Source organism: Ictidomys tridecemlineatus, chromosome 8, assembly GCF_052094955.1.
Source record: "Ictidomys tridecemlineatus isolate mIctTri1 chromosome 8, mIctTri1.hap1, whole genome shotgun sequence".
NCBI lineage: Eukaryota > Metazoa > Chordata > Mammalia > Rodentia > Sciuridae > Ictidomys > Ictidomys tridecemlineatus.
In genome coordinates this window covers 44,899,874-44,927,794 of record NC_135484.1, presented here as the reverse complement: position 1 = coordinate 44,927,794, position 27,921 = coordinate 44,899,874, and the positions used below count along the sequence as shown (strand labels likewise).

At 38.0% G+C, this 27,921-nt stretch overlaps 1 protein-coding gene across 3 annotated transcripts in view; it reads left to right on the top strand.

Annotated features, from left to right (window-relative positions):
• The first annotated feature begins 880 nt into the window (after positions 1–880).
• Positions 881–27,921, top strand: part of Dcbld1 (discoidin, CUB and LCCL domain containing 1) — a 58,456-nt gene continuing 31,415 nt past the window's right edge. Inside the window, exons 1-2 of one of the 3 annotated variants that reach the window (XM_078019333.1) lie at positions 881–1,154; positions 21,307–21,519. In XM_078019333.1, coding sequence (XP_077875459.1) covers positions 899–1,154; positions 21,307–21,519 — 469 coding nt within the window. In that variant the 5' untranslated portion in view covers positions 881–898. The remainder of the gene's footprint in view (positions 1,155–21,306; positions 21,520–27,921) is intronic. The other 2 variants (XR_013424918.1, XM_005336089.5) reach the window with 2 other exon arrangements.

Here is a 27,921-nt window from a genome sequence, read left to right as displayed (position 1 = left end):
TGGCTACCGAGCATCAAGTTAAAAATCCTTTTCGTGGCCTGCCTGGAGCTTCAAGTTCTAGACCCGACACTGTACACTGACTTTCACCTCTGGCCATACACCCACGTGTTCACTCGCTCCCTCAGCCTGTTCTTCCCTAAGTCCTTGAACACCCTGCCGTTTACTTACTTCTGCCCTCCAAGTTCTGCTTTTCCAAGTCGCACGGGTTCCCCAAGTCTCAGCCTAGATGCCACTTAGTGCGAGGTCTTTTCTTTCAGACCCCCACCTCCACCCCGCCCTGTAGCCCCTTCACCATTCATCTAATTAGATTTCCCTAAATGTGCTACCAGAACACCCTTCGTGTCACTTAATGCCATTTGTGCTTGCCTTATCATTTTAAATGTCTGCAAGAGCCACCTGGACTTAGCACACTGCCTGAACTTTGAATAACTTTGAATGAAGGTAATGAATGAATGAATGAATGAATAGGGAGACTTAAATTAGATTTTACTTGCCACCATCAACATCCTATCGTCAAACTATTTCAGGTCCTCCAGTGTTGCTATCCCTGGCATGCCACCCCCACAGACTTGGCAAAGTCATGAAGGATAAGGGTCTCTGCTGCAGCGCCAGCCACGCGCTCCGACACTGTGGTATATGACCGCACAACTAGGCTTTGGACTGGTCTTTCCACCTGGCGTCCTTCTGGTTCCCAGGTTCACGTGTGATGGAACAGGTGGAGCCCTGGCAAGGCGGGGGAGCGAAGAAGGGAGCTCCCCTGAGGGGAGCCCCGGTCCCGCCTCGGGTCACCGCCTGGGAATACGACTCCCTCTTCTGGGGGCCCTAGCGCAGCGCGGGGCGGGGCAGGGCGGGGCGGGACCGGAGACGCCCCCGCCCGACTGGGCGCTGGGCCGCCCCAATGGGATTCGGTGCCGGGCAGCGGCTGCGCCCCATCCTGGCGCCGCGCTGGGCCACGGAGGAGGCGGCCCGGCTGGGGCAGCGGCGGCGCAGGGCCCGTCGAAGGGAGGACGAGCCTGGCAAGCTGGCTCCCGGAGGGGCTATGGTGCCCCGCGCCCGCGGCGGCGGCGGCGCGCTGGCTGCGGCTCCAGGACCCGGCCTCCTGGCCCTGCTGCTCGCTGTCTGCGCCCCGCTCTGGCTGCAGGCGGAGGAGCTCGGTGAGTAGAGCGCGTCTGGCGGACAGGGGGACCCTGGGCGCTGCGGGCGGGCTGCGGGGCAGGCCCGGCCCCAGAGACCCAGCGCGGGAGGAAGTCGGGCTGGCTGCCTACACTGTTGGCGCTGGCTCTGCCAGGCCGCGGCTCCGGGGTAAAATAAGTTACTGCATTCCGATCGCTCCCCCACAAACTCCTTCCTTCCCTACCAAACAAGAAAATCAACTTGGCGCCTCTCCACTTTCTCCTTCCTGTCTCCCAGCCTAGATCACACAGTTTCCAGACTTTCTGACTCTGTCGGCCCGGTGAGAAGTGACATGGCCCAGGGGTCGCCTTAGGGGAGAGTCTGTGCAAGGGTCGGTTCTCTCCAGTCTCCTTTTGAACAACTGCTCAGGCTGGGCGGCTGGGCCCTCCCAATGCCGCTCCTCCCGCGCAACGCTGGAATCCTGGCGTGCGCGTTTGTCTGCTCCTGCTGAAAGGTTGGGGAGGGTACTCCCCCATCCCGCCCCCAGGTAGACCTCCGAGCAGGCGGCCAGACCGTTTCTCCTCACGAGATCCTTCTAGGGTATTTGCAAGTGTCACCTCCTGACCAGACTACCTTTTCTCCAGACCTAACTTCAAATTGGAACTCATTAACCCACAACCGAGTTTACCTTCTCTCTGTCTACCAGATTGAAGCCGGAAACTAGTTACCAGCCCTAGGTGGCTCTACTTCATTAATCCTCCCTAATTAGTTCTTTTCTGATAGACGGGCCAGCTTTCTGTCAAGTTTTTTTTTTTTTCAGCTTTTGTTTCTTTCCTCTCCTCCCCTGCTTTTGCCCCTGTATAACAGGTTATTTAGCAGCAGGTATTCTATGCAGAATAGTTGACAGCTCCCGTCACCACTGTGCTTTTTGGTGAAACAAATTTCAAAGCTAAACCAAATGCTGGCACTTTTTCACTAAATCATCCATCCATTCCAGTAGGTAGTGGTTCCTGAGTTTTCTTGCATACCAATTTGTCAAAAGACTAACCCCAAAGTTACTTTGTTGACAGTCACCATAACACAACATACTAGCATATGGTAAAATGTGTAATAAATATGTAAAGTTTTATTAAATATACAGGATTTTTACAATGGACGTTTGAACTATTAGAGTTTTTTTTTTCAGGTCACTGTTTGAAAAATGCATCTTTTATACTGTACATTTTTTCCAATTTATCCAAAAGTATGTCTCCACACTAATCTGGCCAAAGCTGTCACTTTTCTTTCCATGTGGCCATCCAGGCTGTTAACTGGGAACAGTGTAGAACAGTTCTCTGGGAAGTGTGATTGTTTAGATTCTTACTGAGCTTTAAGTTTGAGACTTTATTGTCAAAGATTGATGGAAGAGAATATTGTCTTTTGGGTTTTTGCAAAACATTCTATATAGTTAGGAATTTTTTTAAGATAGTAAAGATGTAGGTATGTAGTCACACAAAAAAGGTAAAGTTAGGACTGAGGATGTACCTCAGTGGTAGAGCAGCTGCTTAGTATGCCAGGAACCCTGGGTCCCATCCTCAGCACCTAAAAAAAAAAAAAAAGTAAAGCTTATATTTGGGTCCTTTACTGAAAAACATCTTCAGTATAGAAAGAATAATCTCTTATTTAAGCAAAGAGGCATAGTCAGTGTTTTGTTGTTTGGGGTTTTGTTTGTTGTTTTGTTCTGTTTTTCTTTTTTTAATTTTATTTTTTACATCTGTGAGTTTTCAGACTAGCACTTAGTCATGTATTTTTCAAGTGTTCATAAGTTTAAGCATGCATACCCACTAAAAGTTGAGGTATGCTACTGGCATGTAGTTGAATGGTGGTCATACATGATATCAGGTCTCTCATTGTTTAGAAGAGGGTAGCTTTAATGTAATAGCCTATTTCTTGTGAGAAAAAAAAAACAACATATATCTTTTTTTGTATTTTACTTTTCTTGTTCATGGATTCAACTTAATGTGAGGCTTCTTGGATCTCCAGGCTCCCCAACTCTATCTGATAATTAATCTCTCTTGAGGCTTTAAAAAGCCTCTGTCCCTTATTTTAAATCAGATTTTTAGAAGGTGGGGCTTGGGAATTTGCAATTTCACAAAGTTCCCCCAGGTAATTCTGATTCAAATCACCTTTGAGATGGCGGAAACATTTTCTAATGTTAGGGTTGGGCTGGCTGAAGGGCTACCATTTGTGTAATAGATAATATTAGACTTTTATTCATTTGTTATGTTTCAGAAAACAAATGTCATAATTTAACTCAAACATTTATAAGCCTAATCAATGGAATTATTTTGAATTTTTGCATGTTTGTTAGGGTCTGGTGACCCTATGAAGTTATGCTGGTTTCTTTGTGTGACTGCTGCTTGATATAGATCATGCTTTTGTTGAATTTATTTACAAAGTGTCCATCCCTCTTGGTGTTCTCTGTCTGCTAAGCCCTAGGCACTTGGTGAACAATGTGGGCTGACTTCAGCTTAATCTTTCACACTGTTCTTTTGGACCCACTTAAGTAAAATTAGATATTTGCATAGACTATTTCACGTGATTTTTGACCTTCCATAATATGACATGTAAATTGATCACTAGTTTTGATTCAATTTGTATAAATCCATAGGATTGGGTTTAGTCCTGCTTTACTACCTTCATGTAAGTTTTGTAGAATAAAATATCCTTAATTATTTTGTTATATTTGCACAAACTAAAAATCTCTAATTCTTTCTTTACAAAAATATTTGCAAATGGGTATAAGAATTTCCTTCTTTTGATTTAAGTAGTGGGGGAAAATAAAAATAATCAGTTGACCTCTGAAGAAACTTTTAAGTGTCAGTTGAAAACCTGGATGCTTCCAATTGCTCATTTGTTACTCTTAGAAGGTCTGCTCTTCAGTCTTCAGTCATATATGTGTGGTTAGACATGGGTTCCACTGATATCTGATGTTTTAGGTGAGTGGCTTTTAAAAAAGTAAGTACAAGTTTATTCTGGCACCTTCTACACTAGTGTATACACTCCCCCCAGACTTTCCCTGATCTTATCTGTCTAGGAAAAAGTCTGAGATTCAGTCAGCCCAGGAGTCTTCTGAGTTCCTGAGGGCAGTGACTGGTGTGTCATCTTTGTCTTTCTAGTATCTGACAGAGGCACTCAACAAATATTTCTTGAGTTGAACTGAACACCCTCTTTGTGTTCAGGAGATATTTTTAGACCATTTCCTAGTTAGTAGAAACTAAGTAGTAAAGAGCCTACCAGAGTTCTTTATGAAGGTATGTTTGCAGTGTCCACTAATTAATTTTTCAAGCCCAGCTCTCTTGCATGCTTATTTCTACATGTAAGGATGCCTTTTAAATGAAGTATAGCAGAAAGGAGAGAATGTGCCAGCAGGACAATATGTACCATGTCTCTTGGTTTTAGTAGACATAATTTGCAACACTCAGAAACATTAAGAAAGACATTATGTTAAAGGATTCAGTGAACAAGTCAAAGGAATTTTTTTTGTTCATGGTATAAGGAGAAAAGGGAAGGAGAGAGGGAGAGATGTTATAGGGAAGCAAGAGAGCTCAAAGCATGTTATTAAAGCAGGATTTGAACTCTGAATCATGCCCTGTACTGTATTTATTAACTCTTCATCTCATAATTTAAGCCCTTTAACCTTGTAGTACTGAGACAGACTTGAAACCCTCCTGCCAGCGGTGGGTGGGGGGTGGGAACCCCTACAACCTGGAAATAAGTAAAACTTCTGACATTTATGAGAAATTATGTTTTTATTTTTAAGATGCATGGGGAAGTTTAATTAATTGCAGACTATGACAAAGGTTTGATCAGGTTAAGGCAGAAAATAAAAGAAAGCTTGGTCATGGCAGTACATCCTATAGAGTTTGGGATTTGTCTCTTTGTGTTTCCTAAAGCTTAGAGTGAACTCTATACATATTAGAGCAATAGATTGTTTTCTTTGTTAAGGAAATATTGCACATAACCTGTCTGGTATTGCAATTAGTATATATTTAAAGCTCAAAAATTTCAACTACCTTACTCAGCATTACTGTTTATTACTATTAGTTTGAAAAATATTAGGGCTTCTGCCTCCTCTGCCACCCCTCTTATCTTATTCCCTGTCATGCTCCCACATATTCAGGACTGTCCAGCCATACTGGCTTTCTTGCTGTTTCTCCAAGGTGTCAGGCTCCCGTCTACCCTTGGGGTCTTTGCAGAGGTTGTTCCCTGTGCCTGAACCAGTCTTCCCCCGAATATCCACATGGCTCCCTCCTCCTTGAGTCTTTGTCCATAAGTTGCCTCTTAGAGAGAACTTTCCTTAACCACATGAAACCCTCCCTCCATTCCCAGAACACCATCTTCCCCTTCTCTTCTTTCAGTTTTTTTCTAGAGCACAAAACCTCTTCCAATAGACTATGTCATTTACACATTCATTGGACTGTCTTCCCCCTACTAGAATATAAGGTCCACGAGGAGGTCTGTGCCTTGAACAGCAGCCTGCATCTTTGGGTGCTCAGTGGGGAAGAGTGCTCAAGGGGTGAGGACCCAGTGAAACTCCATTAAAGACTCAGACCTGACTCATTGAGAATTAAATCCTGGAAGCAGCAAAATAATGAAACTGTGTGTCTAATTCAACTGTTGTTTGTAAGTAAAATGTCTGAAAGTATGGATTTAAAATAGAGAAACTCATTCTGGTTGTATGAGAAGTCTGGCATTTGGGGTGCAAAGAAAACTATTTTTTTAGAATTTCAGGTCTTTTTTCCTTCCTTCCTCCCTCCCTCCCTTCCTTCCTTTCTTCTTTCCTTCCTTTCTTTCTTTTCCTCATTAGACTGTGAAGTAATTTTGTACTTTTGCAACTGAAGAGTCATGTCGTTGTCATGTTCCAGATGTTCATTCTCTGCTTTGTATATATTTTGAAGAAGTAATTGTTTGCCTTGTGGGGTAGAGGAAACTTACTTGATTGGGGGTGGGGTGGAACATATGGTGATTTCTAACCCAATGTGAAAATGAAGTTGAAACTGTAAGCCCTGATACACTGAACCAACTACCAAATTTGCCTTTTAGCAGGTTTGAAGAGGAGGGATTGTTTGGAGATTAGAGAGGGATTGAGGGATTCTCTCAAATTCATGAGAGCAAAAATGAGAAAGAGCCTCTTTTGGGGGGGAAGGGAGGTACTGGGGATTGAATCCAGAGGCACTTAATCACTGAGCCACATTCCCAGCCCTTTTTGTATATTTTATTTAGAGCCAAGGTCTTGTTGAGTTGCTTAGGGCCTTGCTAAATTGCTGAGGCTGGCTTTGAATTCTCATCCTCCTGTCTCAGCCTCCCAAGCTGCTGGGATCACAGGCATGCGCCACCATGTCCATCTGAGTAGGAGTCTCTTACTTTACCACTAGCATCCAGTACAGTGCCTGGTGGAGAACAGGTTCCCGAAAGCTGTATCCTGAGTTAGCATTTGCTGAGGTTTGAAAGAATGAGCTAAACGCTAATATACACTGTTCAATTTCAGCAGATATTATATATAGATCTATTATGAAACCTCAGAGAACATTGCACGTGTATTCAAGAAAATAACTGAATTCCAACTCTGAAAAGGGTTGAGAATCTCTGAAGTCTCTTTTGGGCATCAACTGCAAACTGCCATGAGTTAGGTGCCGGCAGTTGTGAGAATAAAAGAGCAGGGAGCACACTGATCTGGACCAGGTAAGTCAGTGTACCCCTAAGATCTGCAATGAGTATAGGACAGCAGGGACCTGTTTCACCTCAGTGATCATTTAGAGACACTATTTAGGCATTTGTGATGTTTGTAATTTGTTAACCCAAGTTGTCAGATATGTGTGCACACACTTATACACTATTTATTGTCTACTATTTATTTTTATTAAATATCAGATGGACATGAAATTATTTATAAAGTATGTGTAAAATATAAACAACAGCCATAATACGTGGATACCCAATCTACTATATACTCTGCACATTTTTTATCGTATTTTTGTTTGCTATTATTTAATGAATTTGTTCATTAAATTATACAGGTGTACATGCTTTTATGCTCTGTTTCTTTCAAACTAACTTATAAAAAGATTCTAACCATAATACTTGGAAAAATTCTACAGATATTTATTTTTATAATTTGCTTTTAGCTAAACCAAAAGATTTATTTCAAAGTCATTTACTGCTTCCTACTAATATCCAAATGGGAAAGGAGAATTTTCATCTTGACTGACACATCAGCTATGAATCTTGTCAAGAATTTTGTCTTTGTATTATAAAAATAACTCTTCCTTCCTTATGAAATTAGAAGTAATTTGCTCATCCATACTTTATTTGAGAAAAGTACATAACTTTAAATATATTAAGCATCAAAAAAAGGTAAGGTATATTTCTTAATCCTTTTTAGATGAGATTCTTAATTTATATTAAAGGGGTTGAATGTCAAATATTAGACTATTTGAAGTCTGAGAACCACATTTGGTTTTATATTCAGCATTTTCAACTCAAATTATAACCACCATTATAGCCTTTTTATTCACTGCCTACCATATTTACATCTTACTGCAAGGAGAAAGAACACAGTTTTTGTTCTCTTTCATCACAAAATGAAAATCCTTGCAAATTAGTATTATATGGCTTGATTTTGCAATTGAGCATGCTTAGTGGATGTACCTAAAACTTGTATGTAAATTACTTTTTATGAAGCACTGTATTTTTGAACCAAAAAAAAAGAATTTTTATTATTATTTCTGATGAAGAACAAGAGAAAAGGATATTAAAACTTTAAAGTCCAGTTAAGTTTGAATTACCAGTGCATAAAATTTCCTACAGGGGAAATAGGCAAACATTTCTGTGTTTGCCATTTAATTTTTAAATGGTTGAGTGGATTTAATTCAGTCCTTTTATTGAGTCTCACAAAAGCAAGTTCAACTCAGATTGAAACATGGTTGATTTCAGTTCAAGGAGTATACGGGGGAGACTTAATAGCCCGTGGTATCACCGGAACATGAGATTTATGTATTGAATTGCTCCTACTTCAGGGACTTTGGAATGGAGACTGCTTGTTATGAGAATAAAATGAACCGAGATTTGCCTTTTTTCAATTTTCTGCTAGCCCCTTGGAAAGCCAACGAGTTGAATAGGAGATGACCTAAACCTATAGGTAGAGAAATGGCTCTGTACCTGCTGTCACAACTAGCTCAGCAGAGTCTATCTTTTGAGATTTCAAAGTCTATTATGAAGAAACTAAAATTCTATGAAAAAATTTATAACATTTTTATCCTTTTTTTTTTCCCCCTGCAGTACTAGGGATCAAACCCAGGGACCCTCTACCACTAAGCTATATCCCCAGAACTTTTTATTTTTTACTTTGAGACAGGCTCTTACTAAGTTGCCCAAGCTAAGTAGCTGGGATGACAGGCATGTGCCTCTGTACCTGGCTCCTTAAATATTTCATTTACATCTTTAAACATTTTCTTATATAACTGCAATGCCGTGAGCACACTGAAGAATACTGAATTTACATTATCTAATTGTCAAGTCCTATTCAAATTTCCCGTTTCCAAAGCATCATCTTTTATACCTTTGATTTGTACAAGGAAGGTCTCAAATTGCAATTTTCAGTCTTCCACTGACCCTCACCCACATGTCCTTTCTTTTCCTGTGAGGAAGCCAGCTTCCCTGTCCTGTGACACAGCTCACATTCTAATTGTACTGACTGCTTTCTTCTCATGGGTCATTATCCCCTATATTTTTTCTGAAAAACCTGAAGTTAGACTTAAAGTCTTAATTAGATTGAGGTAAACATACCAAGCACTTCTAATTAAAATAAGATGCACATATTATTTTTGTTGTTGTTGTCATATTTTTAATGGTGCTGAGAATGATCCATGATTTTAGGAAGTGACAGTTTGATTCCTCCATTATATTGTTGCCTTTTCTCCTGAAGACCTGCAAATACTTTGTAGAATGATAGTCTTCTAGTTAAACTACTTCCCCATCAACATTTCATTCAATGACTTCAAATGTGCAGTCACTTGTGGTTGCTTGTCCCGTTGGCTTATCCATGGAGATACATTTTTTTAATCTTTATTTTATTTATTTACTTATTTTTATGTGGTGCTGAGGATCAAACCCAGTGCCTCATGTATGTTAGGCAAGCACTCAACCACAGAGCTACAACCCCAACCCATGGAATAAATTTTCAAATCCTTGTCTTCATATGCATCTAGATTTATTATGTGTGTGGTTTTTAAAAATATCTAATTTAGTCCCAACAATTCTAAGAATATTAAGGGAACTGAGATCCAGAAAGCTTGAATCATTTCTCCCAGGCACATTCACTTCATGTGTGCAGGTGCGGACTCTGTGAATTTTAATTCTTAATATGGTCACTTGCTTATCACATAAAGAAGCCTATTGTATGCTCATGTCCAGGAGAGAGCAAGTTAAAGAAAAGAGGTTTTATTGGAGATGTAGCTCAAAGATATGACATACCTGAGGCCCAGGGTTCTATCCCCAGCATTAATAAATAAATAAATAGATATATAGTAAAATTAATTAACTAAAAGAAAGAAAACAAGTCTTGGAGGAACAGTGTCAGAGCATTATTTATGCAATAAAGTTGTTTTTGGTACCAGGGATTGAGCCTCGGGGTGCTTAACCACTGAGCTACATCCTCAGCCCTTTTTATTTTGAGACAGAGTCTCACTGAGTTGCTTCAGGCTGCGCTAAGTTGCTGGGGCTAGCTTTGAACTTGTGATCCTCCTGCCTCATCCTCTCAAGTCACTGGGATTGTAGACATGTGCCATCATGCCCTGTTTATGCAATCAAGTTTTAAGTTAATAGTCTTTGGTTTTTCTCAGCGATGATCACATTTGCTGCAGAAACAATAACACATTTGAAGCTTCCAATTGTAGCTAATTTATTTGCTTCTATCACATTGTAATAAATTCAGCAGCATAGAATACAGAATGTGCAAAAACAGTTGTTTTCCAGGCTGTAGAATGTGATATGAGTTTAATTTAGTTTATTTTTTTCTTCTCAACTTGTATTTCATACCTTATTATATATGCTCTCTTTCCCTACTAAGATTTGCTATTTTCTGACTAGTAAATATTGATGACACTTTTCTTATTTATAGTACATACACTTATGTGCCTACAAACCTTCTCATTCCATTTCTTGTGTATTTTCCACAGTACACTCAGGTAATTCCTTAAATTGACGTTCTCATCCAGGTGTCATAAATGCCACCCTTGCTTAAATATAGATCCTGGATCTTATTATTGCCTGATTTGGACTTATAAATGAAATCTAGAATGAAAATAAATATTGGAAAATTGAAAAGCAGATGTATTCCAATTTTAGAAAGAGATGTTAAAATAAAATATAAAACTGATATATCAAGGACATCTTACTTTTAAAAAGATTCACCTCAAGAGGCTGGGGTTGTGGCTCAGTGGGAGAGCGCTTGCCTAGCACACATAGGCACTGGGTTCGTTCCCCAGCACCACATAAAAACACTAAATAAACAAAATAAAGGTATTGTGAACATCTAAAAATATAAAAAATATTTTAAAAAATATGATGATCTCTCCCTTGTGAGTGTCTTAAAAAAAATATTCACCTAAAGATTCAAATCAATATTGAGGACTTTTTTAGTTTTTTCCTACTCAGAGTATACTTTACAGGGACCAGCAGAATAGTAATTACCAAGAGCTTTTCAGAAATGCAGAATTTCCAGGCCCTGCATAAGATCTCAAGGTGCTCAGTGTGCAGAATGAAGTTTGGGAAGCAGCACTTTGATCTACTGACAGCTTCATTTACAGAGCATCTTTTAGGAGCCACAGCAGTGCTAAGCAAAGTGAACAATCTTTGTTGGAGGTGAAACAGTCACCTCTCATTAGGCTGTTCCCTTAATAGTCTAGTGAAGAGTACTTAAATAATTAAAAAGACAGTGATGGGATTTCTCATATAAGTTTTATAAGAAACCTTGAATTAAACATGACTATTTTCCTCAAGTTAATTTTGAGATAAAAATTATATAACTGCAAATAATGAAATGTATTGTTGGCTTGAATACCAGTTGTGCTTCTCAGCAGTAATATAAGCTTGGGCAGTGCTCTAAATCTATCTGCCTCAGTTTCCTGACCTTTGAGCTGGGTGATTCTGTCCCACTGTCTCTGAAGTCAGACCAGGCAGGCTCAGATCTCAGCTCAGCCACAAAGGCTGAGTTATTCTGCCTCTCAGAGCCTCCATTTCTTCACATGTAGAATAGGGAGACTCGGAGGGACACATGGTGAAGAAAGGGTGTGTAAGGCTTCAATTTGTTGCATTGGAAATGTCCTGTCTTATAAGCTATAGGATATACTCTTTGCTGTCTAAGATATCACTATCTATATGTATGTATCTGTGTGTGTGTGTGTGTATATATATATATATATATATATATATATATGATATTTTTTTAAAAGTATCAATATCACCCATCAATTATGATTATAAAGATCAAGATAACATAAAAAGCCCCCAGAATAATCTGTAGGTGTTACCTTTTACAATAAATGCATGATAAATGCTAATTCTTGGCAAAGACCCTCTCAAAATTAATTTTATAATTTTCCTCCCATTCCACTAACTTTTTGGTTCTTAATGATTTTTTTTAAATCAATAAGTGTGAAAGTGAAAACACATGTGTGTGAAGGGAAGATGTTTACCAATTTAATTTCTATAACTGATATAACTTGGTATTTAGTAAATTGTATTTTATGACTTCAGACAGAAAAGACAGTGTCAGTGTCTTTATCTGAGTATTGGTGGATCCATGTTTAACATGAAACCAAGATTAGAAAACACAACATGTTGTAGAGTCAGGAAAGACTTCTGAATTTATCTTCAACTTAAGAATCAGCAGTTTGGATGTTACGTCAATATCCTGACATTATTAGTAAAGGTCAGTGGCCACTTTTCTCTGACTTCCTTATTCTGAGCATCTATTCAACATAGTTGTCTTAGACATTATTTTGCTGCATAAACAAGTTCTTTTTCCTAAATGTTTATCTGTAAAATTAAGAAACTTCTTTTTAACCAATGTGTCTAATTTGTTGTCAGTGCCTCCAAAGCGCTTGTCACCTAGTCACAGTATGGAAACTCTTGCTTTTGAATATCAAATCACATAGTACAATTGCAATGTCATTTTTAGAACTCTAAAAGCTGAAGTCCACTTCTCCACGCTGGATCTAGAACCTCAGAAGCCCCATTCTGGGATCTCTCTGTGAGTCCCACTTGTCAGAGCCTAGTGCAGAAGTTCACCAATATGTTCCCACTCCCAAGAGATGCCTGATGAGGAAGGAGCCTCCTGGGAAATTCTGCAAGCTGACCTCCTCCCCTATTGGAGCTTCACTGTGCACTGCTAGGGCTTTGAGATGCACTGTGGTGGAGGAAGAAAGTTTATTCATTTACCATACGGCTCCTTTTTGGGGAAAAGGGAACAACTTCCTTATACTTCTCAAGGACTTGTGGTACTAGTACTCAAGGATATGCTGACTAGCAGGAATTGGGCATTTTATTACTGTTGGAGAATGCATTCTTATTAGACTTTTAGATTTTCTCAGCAATTTAAAGCATTGAGCACATCCAGCCTCATTTATCTTTACCAACACCCTGTTATGGTTGGTAATTTCAAAGATGAGGAAAATGGATAACAAACAAAATGGGTAACTTCTTAAGATCATACAACCAATGAGTGATGGAATTTGGGCAAAATCAGCTCATTCAAAGCAAGATTCTTTATATTCTAATATTTGTAGTATGTTGAAATAATACTAATAGCAATTTAAAATGCATGAAAGTCACCCAGCACAGTGGTGCATGCCTGTGATTTTAGCACTCAGGAGGCTAAGGCAGGAGGATACAAGTTCAAGGTCAGCTTCAGCAACTTAAAAGCAACTTAGTGACACCTTGTCCCAAAATTTAATAAATAAATAAATAAGGTTGGGGATGTGGCTTAGTGGTTAAGCACCCCTGGGTTCAATCCCTGGTACAAACACACACACACACACACACACACACACACACACACACACACACACACATTAAATTCTTAACATATGGTTGTCTCTGTGTCTCTGTTTCTTTTAATGCCCATGATAATGCTGTGAGTGGGCACTTCCATTGTCTGCATATTACACATGAAGTTAAAGCTTGGAGAAGTGAAAAGACTCACCTAAGGCCACACAGTCAGTATTGGGTAGTGCCATGCCAGAACCAAGGATTGTAGTTCTCTGTCACCTCCCAAGCATAGGGAAATAATTTACAAAATAAGAAAATGATAGGTGTTCAGACACTCCCACAACATCCTTAATTTCTGGTGGAAGTCATGAAACTGGAGAATGACCAAGAACTACAGAATGTTCACTGATTGTACTTATAGTACCTTAAAGAGTAATACTGAATTAGGTTTTGATTTTTTTCAGTGATAAATATGGCTATAGGAAACATGGAATTGAGAATTTCCTTTGAAGAGACTTTTGACAAGTTTCTAGTGTTTCCTTTTACTTTCAAATGTCTTTTATCTGCTCAGGCAAAATTATTATCATCTTCATTAGATCTTTAGTCATATCATTAGCATCTGTTTTATATGTAATAAGATTGAAAGAGATTACCAAAAATAGTTTTGCACAATTTAGCTGTGATTTATTTTCAGCATAGTAGTATTATGCCTTTTCCTTTCAGGAAAACTAAAGATTTTGAATAATTGTTCTGTTTTATCATCACGACTTTGTTTTACCTCTCTTTATTTTCACATAGCCACTGAGACCCTTCTGCCTTTGTTTTTCTATTTCTTGTGGCAACATCCAAAATATAAAGTTAAGCACAAATTGGAAAAGAGCAAAGTTTAGAGTATGGCTGGCAGTGAAATTAATGATACCTAGGGAAATCTGTCTGCCTTACCATCAGACAAAGACCTTTGTAATAATTGCAAGCTCACCTTTGTGGTTGAAAAGATTATAGTCATCAAAAGCTCACTTGATCTTAGACATGGGAAGAAATTTTCTCACACCCACATATGGATGATTGTGTGTTTTCAGACCTGTTGTGACTTGAACTTTAGAAAAGCGAGGATGCAACTGTAATGAAATCATTTTTCTAAAAAATGGTTTCACTCTTATGATATTTTAGAGAGTGCTCTTTTCAAATTGTTGGTGGGAACCCAGTAGTAAATAATGAAATCAACTCAGTAGGCACAACCAGTATTCTTTTAATAAACAATGAAATGGAATAAAAGAGGGACTATGACAGTACCTCACATATAATAAAAGCATTGTATCATCAACTTTTATGTGTTGTTTATGCATGTGTATGCATATGTGTTTACTTGGTTATATGCTAACTATAGCTCTTAATCAAAAAAGTTTGAAACTGCCGTCATTGTTTAGACACTAGTTAGTAAACAATCAGAAAGATAATTTGGCAATATTCATGGTAATTCACCCAAATCATTTTCTTACAAGTGTAAACTCAGTTTTCTTTTCAATCTTAAGTCATGCTTTCTAGTATTGCAGATCTGAGACCATACTAGGTCTATCTTATTTTGCTTTTCTGTTAGTGGAACATGATTTCTTATCAAAAGGAAATAGTCTTTTAAGGAAGTTATTGTTTTCCTTTCTTTGTGGGTTGAATTAGAGTAGACTAAATAAGAGGTTGGCTCATTCAGACAAGCATATAGGGTTCATTTTAAGCTTATTTAGAAAATAGTTTATATATCCATACCTCCTGAATTACTTATGTTAAAAGCTAATAGGTAGAGGCATATCCGCTATTTGGAGAATAGATGTTGAGTTCATATCTCTGGCTTTGTGCCTGCCACTTTACTCTTGAGAATTGTTTGTGAATATGTTTCTCATGACCATGGGCTCCTTGAAGTAAAAACTACCATTATCCTAAATTCTGAGCTGTTTGTTGCATGCATTTTTAATGACAGTTTAAGCATCCTGGTTTATGGAGCCTCTTTCCTGTCTGTATTACAAGACTAATGCTGAAAGTAGCTTTAATTGCTACAAAGAGCATTTGATGAATTTGGTGTTTTTATTTTTTTATTTATTTTTTTAAATATTTATTTTTTAGTTTTCGGCAGACACAACATCTTTGTTGGTATGTGGTGCTGAGGATCGAACCCGGGCCGCACGCATGCCAGGCGAGCGTTCTACCACTTGAGCCACATCCCCAGCCCAAATTTGGTGTTTTTAATAATATTATTTTTTTTCTGATTTAGATGGATTCGTATTATAGAAAATTTAGAAAATAAAAGTAATAAGATGAAAATTGCCTTTAAACTCATACCATAGAAATAAAGTATTTATTAACTAAGCACTTTTATTACATATCCATGCATGTATTATATATTGTTTTAAATTTTAATATTCTTCCAAAACATGATGGATTTTCTTAATATCACATTGCTTGGCGATATTATAGTTTGTTCTCTTCTAATGAAATTGCTTCCAAATGTTCAGAAATAAAATACTTAACTCTGTGTACAGATCACTTTCAGAGTTGTAAAATATTTATGAGAACTTACAGCTTTTTCTAAAACCTAAATTTTATACATCCAGTTTTATTTTTGTGAGTTGTAGGTGGTTGCTTCGACTCGAAGACCATCTACCCTCAGCAAATGCCAGAATGCAGGCCCATCATGGAGGGAGGGACCACCCTTGAAATATTCTGAAGTGGAGAGCTTTCAGTCTGGGGCCAGGAGGAAATGATACATAGTTTAGTCACCATGTGTTTTGGCAATGAAATTATAGTTCAAAGAAAGGAAAAGATAAACATTGTGTAGTAGTTGCTTTTGAAGAGCAGACAGTTCCCTGTGGCGAAACTTCCTCCTTCCCTCTTCTCTCCCCCAATTCCCCCACCTTTTGATGTTAGGTAGGTAGGTGGCAGTTTAATCCAGCTGTCACTATGCACAACAGCATCACTTCAGTTTTCTGTCCACCAGTCTTCCTCCCTACACTGCACGAAACTTAAGCATAAAACTATGGCTTTATTTTTTTCTTTAAAAACTGACTTTTATTACTTTTAAATTATTTCTTTTAGCACTGTGGCTACTCACCATGCAGCTACAGCAACCATCAACATGTCCTCATATCTTATAATTTATACTGTCTGTCCTCTTTTTTTGCTAAGTATTTTAAGGCAAATCCCAGTACTCATGTCATTTCAGCCCTATATAACTCAGTAGACATCTGTTAAAGTGATATTTTCTAACATAACCTCAATAATCTTGTCACAACTAATAAAATTAATTATTATTCCTGATATTTTATTATTTAATATGCCAATTCTCTTTTTAAAGGTTTTATAAAGTTGGTTTTTCAAGTTAGGACTCAAACAAGGTTCATTTGGTTATTGGGGCTCTTCAATCTCCTTCAATCTAAAATTAACACTTTGATAAGTATGTTTCTTCGTATAATTCAATATGGTGAAAACAATGTCAATTGCACCCAGAATGTCTACAGCCTGGATTCAACTAATGGCTTATTTGCTTATTTGTTTATTTAGACAGAATCTCTCTGAGTTGCCCAGACCGGCCTCACACTTGCATTTCTTCTGCCTCAGCCTCTCTAGTCACTGGGATTAGAGATTTGTGGTCCCATGCCTGGCTTTAATGGCATCTTCTTGGAATCAATAAATTTGTGCTTCTATCCCTTGTGTTTCCTGTAGACTGGAAAAAAAAACTCGATGAGATTCAAGATCAATTATTGTTGATTCACATGTTTTGCTTTTGGGCAGGAGTGCTTTATAGGTATTGATGTATATTTTATCCTCCAGGGAGACACATAATATGTCTCCTCACATGTAGTCATGCTGAGATCTGGCTGTGAGTTTAGATGATAGCAAGTGTCATCCCTCCATTTTTCAAGTTGTTCAACCTTCTACCAAATAGTTTTATTATCTATGGATAAGATTGCCAGAGTCAGTTACATCTCACTAGGAGCTATCCCTTTTAATGGAAGAATGTTGTAAAAATATCAAAAGGGATGGTCTGATAGGGCAGAAATTCAGGTGTTTTTCAAGATTTAACACAAAAACACAAGTGTTGCTCAATCAAATACAGCAGTGAGACTAAAATGTTTGAAAAACCCACCAGCTTTAAAGAAAGTCAATCTATCTTTTGTTTTCTCATTTCTGAACTGGAACATGTATTGTGAGCCCTCTTCAGACACAGGGCTTCATGCTCCTTAGACAAATGGAAGGAACTGGGATAATGGATTTGGTATATAGAGGTTTTAGAATAAAATTTGCCTCCTTTATTGGTTCTAATTTCAAAAAGATCTCTTCAATACAAATTTGTATAAATGCTTCATTTAATGAAAGCAACTTAAATAGAAGAAATACAGGATAACAAGAAGCTCAAATAGTAAATTATTAAAATAGAAAGTCCCCTCACTTTTACCTCTACGAGCCAAACTTAAGTGGACTGACAAAAAAAAAATTAAGTACTATAGGCCCTATCCTATTAAGCTACACCCCAGCCCTGTTTTTAACTTTTTGTTTTCAGACAGGGTCTCATTAAGTTGGTGAGGCTTGAACTTGCCATCTTCCTGCCATAGCCTCCCAAGTAGCAGAAATTCAGGCATGTGCCACTGTGCCCAGCTCAGATTTTTTTTAACATTTAATTTTTAACTAGATTTTTTTCAGCATGTTATATTTTTTATTTTGAGATAATTATAGATCACATATAGTTATAAGAACTAACACAGAAAGATGTTGTATACTCTTTTTCTAGTTTTCCCAAATGGTAACATCTTGCAAACCATACTACAATATCACAACCAGAATGTTCACATTGATGTACAAAATAAGGAACTTGAGCTGATGGATTCTTAAATATCGTCTAATCCCTTGTCCATGATTCTGAATTAAAGAGTCTAACTGTGAGATTTAGGCTGCCTGAGTGTCAGGATCATATCATGGAAACAGTGCTTCTCTTGTTTTTGCATTTACATGTGTCTTATTCAGAACATGAAACGGTAGACATTTTCTCTCCCTACTTTCATTTTCTCATTTGGCATATTCTATCTAGTCCTGGGACATCATTAGAAGAAAAACTGGATGAAAATTCCTGATGCAGTAAGACTCACATTTAACTATATTGCATTAAAGCTTGTCACAGGAAACTCCATGGTCTAATTCCATGAACAAGAGTGAAACTTCCATTTTTGATGGCAGTTTTCCTTTTAATAAATTGGGACTCTTATTACTTTTAAATTCAGTTTTTTGGCAGAACAAAGACTCATAGGGTTTCAATCTGATAGTTAATGGAAAAGTGGAATTTTCCCAAGGAGCTCCAAGTCCCCAGGCAAAGGATAGGGATGTTAAGGATGGGGATGTCAAAGACAAACCTTCCTTCATCCTGCCAGCCTCTCTGGGTGACAAGCTTCCTCTTGGGTTTTAGAATAGAAGTTGTTGGAAAGAAGTAGAATTATAGGATTGAATGAAAATGACACCCTGGGGTGTTCCTTTGTTGTGACATGTCACCCTTTAAAAAATAAAATTTAGAATACAAGAACCTCACACAGTTTGAGTCGCATAATTGCTACTCATTTTATATTAGCTTGTGTATCTTTTAAAAAGTTTTCTTTTTCTTTTTTTATTGAGGAGAATTCTAATAGGAAAAAGGTGTTCAAATGTTTGGCCAGGCTCTATCTTGGTGGCTTGGAGAAGTTATGTGTATGTTTATGTGCACAGTTGTTTGTACACTAGTTATCCCAGGATTGCTTTCTCAGTGTGCTCAAAAATCAGTCCTACAGTGGTGGTGGGGCAAGTGACAAAGATCCAGTGGGGAACTACCAGATCCAATTTGTTTCCTTTAAAAGGGCAGCCACCATCTCACTAGCACTGTGAGAATGTGATTGCCATGTCTTCCAGTTTCCAAGAGAAACTGTCAGTGCAATTTCTTTGGTTTTTGGCTTTGTCTGTTTGTTTGATACTGGGGATTGAGCCCAAAGATGCTCTACCACCAATTTACATCCCCAGGCCTTTTCATTGTTCTTTATTTTGAGACAGAGTCTCATTAAGTTGCCAAAGCTGGCCTTGAACTTGTGATTCCAACTGGGATTACAGGCATACATCACTGCACCTGACTTATTATAAAAGCTTTTAAAGGAAGGAAAATAATTCAAAATTTAAATCAATGATTTATGCACTATGTGCTTCTACACAATATGCCTCTCTCTAGTGTAATATTCATTTAAGTCTCAACAATTTTGTGCTTACTGACAACTGCCCAAGAGCCCAGGGAATTTGGTTGTCACTTTAAACTTTACAACCAAGCTTACAACCTTTGCCCCAGACCTGCTTCCTTTCTGGAATTCTTTTCTGTATTAGCATCAGTGCTCCAATCATTTTTCTTCACTCAAAACTTGGATTTTTTTCCCCCTCTTGTCTTTCTCTATATAACCAGCCCAAGCTTGAGACTTGATTTTGTCTATGAATTTTTCTTTCCTTTCCTCCCCACCTTGCCCACTCTCAGTCCTGCTGCTTTTCTAACAAAATTCTCTCTCTTTTCTAGTTCCTGGAGTATTATCCAACCAATTGATCATTTTTTTCTAATACCCTGTCCTTAACTCCCTATTGAGAAAATTCTGTAGGTCTTTATGGCCTACCATGTAACTTTCACAACTACTTCTTTAGATCTCAAGGTTTCATGGTAGTTTTATCTTAGCTGTCTCTCCAATATTTTCTCCTGGCATTCCATTAGAACCAACTCTGCTTCCCCCATCCAGGAGCTGCCAAGAACCTTGTCCAAGTTTCTGGATAATGGGTGAATCTTTGTCCAAGTTTCTAGATAAAGGGTGAATCCTCTTCCTCAGCTTTGACTCCTGAGTTCAGATAGATTCTGGAGTTGTATAGCTGTTTTGACTATTTGTCCTGTTTACCCTTTGGGCTAGAAGCCTCAGTAAGAAGGAAATGGAATAGTGGAAAACTCCAAATGGGACCTCCTCTAGCTAGGGAAGAGGCAGGGCGGAATGAGATTCTTTGGGTCCGTCAGATTCCCAGTTATGGCTTCTTTGTGGCAGATTTTTGCATGGAGAGACCTTCTTGCACTACCTTAAAGAGATCCTTCTTCAACAGATTTCTACTTTCCCTCACTCCTGCTGAGGTCAGAAATTCTTCCTCTGTTATTGTGAAACCACACTAGCCTCAGGCTTTTTGTAATCTGGACGTTTGCAGCCCAATGGGTTGTACATGTCATTAGATTATTTGTGCAATTTAACTTGATCACTAATCAACTGGAACAACTTGTTGGTTAATTGATGGACTTACTTATTCAGAAAGTCTTAAAATAATTCTTGTTTTAGTGAAATACTAATAATTCACAGAAACAGAGTCTGTCTTGCTTTTTTCTTCTTTGTCCCCTTAGGCATTTTGATTGATCCCTTGGTAGAGAGTGCATGGCACCTAAAATTAGTTATTCAAATGCATGACTATCATCCATTTTACTCGAGTCCATGGGGTAGCTTATGCTATTTTTGGGTCTCCAGTAGTCAACGTGTGTCTAGAATGTGGCAAGTGGATTCTTAATGTTTTCTAAGGATACATACTAAGTCTATCAGGAACATTCAAATCTGTGACTGTCATTAAATAAAACATAAATATGAAATGCCCAGTAGGCTCACTCTCCAGCTAAGTGACTTGCACCTAAACCAAGTCCTCTCGGTGTAAGCCTGGGATTCTACCAGGGGCATCATATATATATATATATATATATATATATATAATATTTCATTTATCAGCACAAGTGTCTGAGATGAGTAACTTTTTTTTTCTGCTTCAAATTATTTTATGACATTGATTTTTGGAGTGTCTTAACAAATGAGTCAATGTCAAGGGCTTACTGGACAAATTCAGATGGGTAGATATGTGATAAGAAAAAAAAATAGCTTTCCATTCTAATACACTGTATGAAACATTTTGATCATCAGTGTTCAGAAGACTAAACTGAGAAGCAAGACATGAAATAACCTAAAATGATAAATACTGTTTAATAATTCAATCTTCATTGATTAGCTTTTTCTTCTCTCAAAAAAATAAAGGAATAAAATTGTACTGGTTTCTGCCAGTTCTCAGAATTAATTGCATTTATGTCTTTTATCTTTTTTTCTTTATCAGGTGATGGCTGTGGGCACATAGTGACCTATCAGGATAGTGGAACAATGACATCTAAGAATTATCCAGGAACTTACCCCAATCACACTGTTTGCGAAAAGACTATCACAGTCCCAAAAGGGAAGAGGCTAATTCTGAGGTTGGGAGATTTGGATATTGAATCCCAGACCTGTGCTTCTGACTATCTTCTCTTCACCAGTTCTTCAGATCAGTATGGTAAGAAAACGGACTTGGTGTTCTGTGAGCATGGAACATTTGGTGAGAAGGGAATATGATGTGCTAATTAATATTACAGCCTGGGAAGATAGAAAGAGAAACTTGCTTTTAGTAAACTCTTGGGATAAGTAAGATGGATGTATTTGCTCATAAGCTCAAACAACAGTGGACATCCAATGAAGAGATGTGTATCTCAGAAGCTTCATTTGAGTTTCAGTCTTGCTGGAAAGAGAATTGGAGATGTGTGACACTTGGCTAAAATGTCCACAGTTCATTCATTCATTTTACCAATGTTTATCAAATAGTGACCATGTGTTTCAGACACTGTAAAGAAATGAAATGTAGCAGTTTAAAAATAAAGTTCCTCTCATGAAGCTTATACTTGCAGCTAAAGGAAGGAAGGAAATAAATAAAAGCATCTATAATATGACAGGTGGTGAGAAAGAAAAACAGGGAGTAAGAAAAATAAGGCATCCCATGGTGATGTTGAGCCTGTCTGTTCTACATCAGAAGGCATGGTCACGAAGGTCATTCCAATAAGAGGACATTTGAGCAGAGTTTTGAATGAAGTGAAGGAATGAACTCCACAGGAGTTTTCTGGGAAAGGGAACAGAAAGTGCAAAAGATACTTTCCTAAGTAACTGTTGAAATTTAGCTTTTTGTGCTTCCAGATGTGGTGTAAGTGTATCAGAGTGTGAAATCACAAGTAACAGCAGTACCTTTAATCCTAAGCTCCAGAAGATGGTTTGGAGTTAGACAACTGGAAAACAAAGACAAAATTCTATATATAGGTTCTTCTGCATTTAGGAATATTTTTTAAATTCTGTATTCGTTCAACTCCAATCTGTCACCCATTAGCTCTATAGGTAATTTCTCAAACATACTCAACTGTCCACCTATCTTCATCCTTTTGCCCAGTAGTTTCCTTGCTCTTAGTGCCTCCCTCACAGTCTAGAAACCCAGTCCAGCCCCAAGACAACTCAGAAGTCTAAACTTGTCTAGCCCACAAAGGTATAAACATCTAAGTTTTTTTTTTAATCTTTTGGAGTATTATGCCTATTTTAATGATGGTTGAATTATTCTGACAGAGTCAAGGTGATGATGGTTTCATACAATTGGTTGTAACTTTTTAACTGGAGTTTGGCACAAATGTGAAAAATGACACTTGTGGGAATGTTGAAGTCCCCTGGGGACAGTGATAATTCAGTAACCTCTGATAATCTAAAGTGAACTGGCTCAGGGAGGCACTTGCCAGGGAATTCCTTAGCCAGGGATTACCTTCAGATGCCACGGAGGGAGGGAGGGTCGGTCAGAGCTTCAGTGTAAAATATGAGACGGCTGCTGCAGGACCAAACATGACTTTCCTACACTGGCCTCTTTGGAGAAGCATCTCCTTGCCTGGAAAATAAATGAGCAGGTAATTCCACCTGCTGACAGAGCAGTGGAGGCTCATCCCTGTTGCCTTGGTGAGGTGGCAGCAGTACAGAGGGGAGCAAATCCTTCCAAAGCAGGACTTGGAAAATAAATTCAGCTTCCCACACCAGGAAGATTCTCCATCATTTGATGTGTATTCCCAAATATACAAAAAGGAGGAAAAGAATGAGATTAACTACTTCTGTAGTTGCATAGGTGAACTTGGCTTCAGGGTGCTGCACTCCGCATTTCTAGATTCTTGAGTTTTCAAGACACACTTTTCGCTAGGAATTGCAATTCATTTGTAGCAGTAAAGCCAACTAAATTTTTTATTTCTCTTTAAAGTTTTCCTGTATAAAGTTATATTTGTCTTTTAAAAACAGAGTATATGATCAAGGAAATAAACATATTCAGTCCCTATTATGCTGCTTGGCACACACTTGACCCTTTTATATATCTTCTAGAGTCCCCCACATCCATCCTCAGGTAAATATTATTAATTTCTTTCTACAGATAAACTGAGGCACAAAGAGATTAGGTAACATGCCCAGGACCATATGGCTAGCTAGCTAAACTAAAGGCTAAAAGAAAGATTGATTTCTTTGTCTTTGTGGCTCTAAGACTTTGCTCCCATCTCCCAGTTCTACCACCCAAAGAAAGCCATTGAATTATTACCTCCCAAGGTAGGCCAGCCCATTATTATGTTATGTAGCAATTTTGCCTAAATCTCAAGGAGGAAGTAATTTTCTTAGTTGGGAGTGTTCTCAAGATAAAATGTTTAGTGGTACTCAGAATTCTCTCTTTTGTGGCTATTTTTAAGGTTTTCTTTTACCAAAAACACTAACCAGACATCTATTTTAACTGAGTTAAATAGTCCCTTGGTCAGTTTGAATTGCCCTAAGGAATGCAGAAGGGGGTGGAAGCAGAAGTGCTTTGTCTTTCTGTGGGTCCTGTGTGGCAGCTGCCCAGCTCCCTGGGAGGGTAGGATGGTAGAAGGATGGGAGGCACCTCTACATTGGAGAGGGAGGGTTTCACAGGATCAGCATGACTGCAGATGTCTGGCCCTGTGGCCAGCACAGGATCCCAGACATCCATAGCTGTATAGCCTGGGCCAACAGTGGAGGGGATGCCCCCTGAGTTACAGCAGTACATTCTGGAATAGCCTCTCAAATTTTGATATATGGCAGCTCTAGCAGTTGTGTATATAGGGCTGAACAGCTGATTAATTTTAGTTTATCCAGCTCGATAATTTTCATTAATCAACTAATTGTTAAAACCCACTGCCAAGGTATTTTAAGACTCATAGCTGTCAGAATTTTGAATGTAGAGTTAATGTTTTGAAAAAGAATAATGTTTTCTGGCATTAGTGTTTATGAGCTCTGCCAAGAGTGGACATACTTGGAATGTGATTACATTAATCATTGTGAATATGCTGCAGCTGTACAGTTTTATCACTGTGCAGTTAATTTTTAAAAGTTCATCCCCATGTCAATATTGTTTTAAAATGTTTGTTTCATATACTTTGGGCATTTTTAAGATCCACATTCTTGGTAACAAAATGAACTGTAAATAAGTGTCAACAGCCACAACAGCTTTCACAGTGCACTTGATCTCATCAGTGTTAAAAGGTCTGATACAGGCTAGATGATAATATTATTCTCTTTGTTATGTATATTACAACTGTAGCTTATCTTTCAGATTCCAGTATCCGTAGAAAGCATATATTTTTTATGTATATTTTAGTTGTAGTTGACATAATACCTTCATTTTATTTATTTATTATGTGGTGCTGAGGATTGAACCCAGCACCTCCCACATGCTAGGTGAATGTTCTACCACTGAGCCACAACCCCAGCCCAAGAATGTATTTTTATGTCTATGGCTGAGTGAAGAAACTGTCTCTTCAAAATATTCTTGAAACACTCAAAAGACAGAAAAATTTATAATGTTAAATGTATCAACTTCATTTTAGAAAATATGTTGATTTTTATATAAAAAATAAGTTATTGAGATATTATAAACATTAATTTTACTTTTCAATAAAAATTAATTTCACATTTCAATAAAAATTTAATTTCTGTGTCTCCATTTCCTCTTCTTTGGATAAGTTTTTTCAAGATTGTGTGTGCTGTTATCTTAGCCAAAAAAAATAAAGTCTTTAAGAAGTATTATACTTTGCTTAGTAAACATTGTCTTTCCTAGTACCAAGGGAACTGTAGGTTTTTATTTAAGAGACCAAACTAACTGAAATTTTCTTCAAAAGAAACACTAATGTCCCTTTTTTAGTCTAGGATCCAATTCAGTATTACAAAGCATTTATTTGCCATGCTTCTCAGTTTAACTGAGATTTCCTTCAAAAGAAACACTGATGTCCCTTTTTTGGTCTAGGATTCAATTCAGGATTACAAAGCATTTATTTGCCATGCTTTTCAGTCTCCTTTAATCTAGAATAGTTACTCAGTCTGTCTTTATCTTTTGTTTGGTTTAAAGAGTGCTGACCAGTTAGTTTATAGAGTACCTATCATTTTAGGTTTGTTTGATGTGCCCTTATGATTAAATTCAGATGATATATTCTTGGCTAGCATAATATTATAACAATTTCCATTGAAAATTGTGAGGTCATAAATCCCTGCCCCACAAAATAAGAACTAAATCTGCATTAAATTTTCTTGTTTTCCTTTTCACTATCTTGTCAGGTAAACTCTTTTTGCACATTCAAAATTGTATTGATTTTAGGTTGTGTCAAGCTCAAACATCTTCCTGAATGGTTGTTTCTTTGTTCTTCAAATAGATCATTATGAGACTTCAACAGGACTCATATATAATAAGGTGATGTTTGTTTTTGGAACATAATTTTGGGAAACAAGTTTACCTTCTATTTGGACATGTAAAATAACAGAAACTTGATTAAGGTAGTAAATCTGTTCTGAGACTGAATACACTTACTTTTAAAGGTGGAGTTTGAAGTTTCAAACAAGTAACCTTTAGTTAAGTAGCCTTTCTCTCAATCCCCAACACCATCGACAATGGCAGGTGTTCCCTGAGCCAGAACTAGCTCTATATATGGATATTCTCCATTTATCTTTGTGAAATGAGCAGAAAACACCTATTCATTAAATTTAAAATTTTGATGTAGGACTTTAAAAATGCTGCTTTTGTACTGCTTTGCATACCATCCCTCCCCCCACTTTTATGTTCATGATGTAAAATAGTAGGTTGGCTACATGAAACATTAAAATATCTTGGAGAAAAGGGACTGGGGATATAGCTCAGTTGGTAGAGTGCTTGCCTAACATACACAAGGCCCTGGGTCCAATCCCCAGCACCACCAAAAAAAAAAACTTGAAAAAAATGGGTGCTAACTCAGGCACCTAAATATAAAATGTCTAAGGTTGCTTTACTGAAGAGGAAAGACTGAGTTCATATGAGTGATCTTTATTCTTTTTTTTTTTTTTTTTTTTGGTACCAAGGGTAATCAACCACTGAGCCACATCCCCAGCCCTTTTAGTATTTTATTTGGAGACAGAGTCTCACCAAGTTGCTTAGGGCCTCGCTAAATTGCTGATGCTGGCTTTGAACTTGCAATCCTCCTGCCTCAGCTTCCCAAGCCCTTGTGCACCACCATGCCCAACAGGTGATCTTTATTCTTAACTTTAAAATTTCACGTGCTTTCTGGCTAAGTTCCATCTCCAGTCTTGCTGACCAGAAGGGACCTAGGGATTTGAATTCACTTACAGGTACATTGTGCCACCACTGTCTTTGGGCACCCTAGAGGAACTATCATTTCCATTTTCCTTGTCTCTCAAGAGATTGACTCTGTTCCCTGAAAACTGACCTTTTCCCTATGGATGAAGTTTGGGTTGTTCCTTGACATCCTGAAATACTCCTGGAGAGGTCTTAGCAGGAACCAGATACTGGCCAGTTCTCATAGACCCTTACGACCTCAAAAGGACCTTGTTCAGGCTGGCCTTTAGCTTGGATTGAGTTTTTGTTTCTGACTAAATTTTTATACTTCTCACCACATATTTTTAACTTTGAACAAATTACTTAGCCTTTCTGTGTCTCATTTCCTCATCTTTAAAATGAGCAAATTATAGTGTCTACCACTTATGGGTGATGGATGCATATGTGTGAATGATGTCTGGCTCAGAATAAGCATTCAGTAACTGTTAGCCTCATCAGCTCTGTCCTTCCTCCTCCGCCCTCTTGGTCCTTCTACCAAGCAGAGACTGAATGGCAACTGCATACCCTACTTTACTCCTGGTGTGTTTCAGTGGCCTTAGAATTTGCTCAAATCATTCCAAGCCAATGGCAGGTGTTCCCTGAGCCAGAACTAGCTCTGTATATGGATATTCTCCATTTATCTTTGTGAAATGAGCAGAAAACACCTATTCATTAAGACTATTCAATAAGTATGATCAGCCTGGCTTTTTAAGCTTTTTTTTTTTTTTCATTGATAATACCAGGTCACATCTCTATATCTACAGGTTGAGCTTCCCTACTCCAAAAATCTGATATCCAAAATGCTTTAAAATGCAAAACTTGTTAAGCACTCATGACGTTCAAAAAGTTTTGGATTTTAGAGCGCTTTGGATTTCAAAACATGTTGGCTTTGGGGTTTTATTTAAGGAAGTTCAGCTGGTAAAATTTTGGCAAATATTCCAAAATTCAAAAGCTTCAGGATCTGAAACACTCCTGGTCCAGAGCATTTCAGATAAAGGGCACTAAACCTGTATTTCTTTATGAACAATCCTCCTGGTTTTCCTCTCTCCTCTTGCCAGTCTCCATTTCATCCAAGGTTATCTTGTTAAATATTGTGGTAATAATTCTTTGTTTCAAAAATTGTCAATTGTGCTCCTCTGGCTAAAGGAGCTCTCTAGCATGACATCAAGACACTTCTTTCTCTCTTCTATACTGTCCTTTCCAGCCTCATCTCTAAAACTGTTAACTTCATGCCTCTTCCTAAATATATCTTACAGTTTCCTGTCC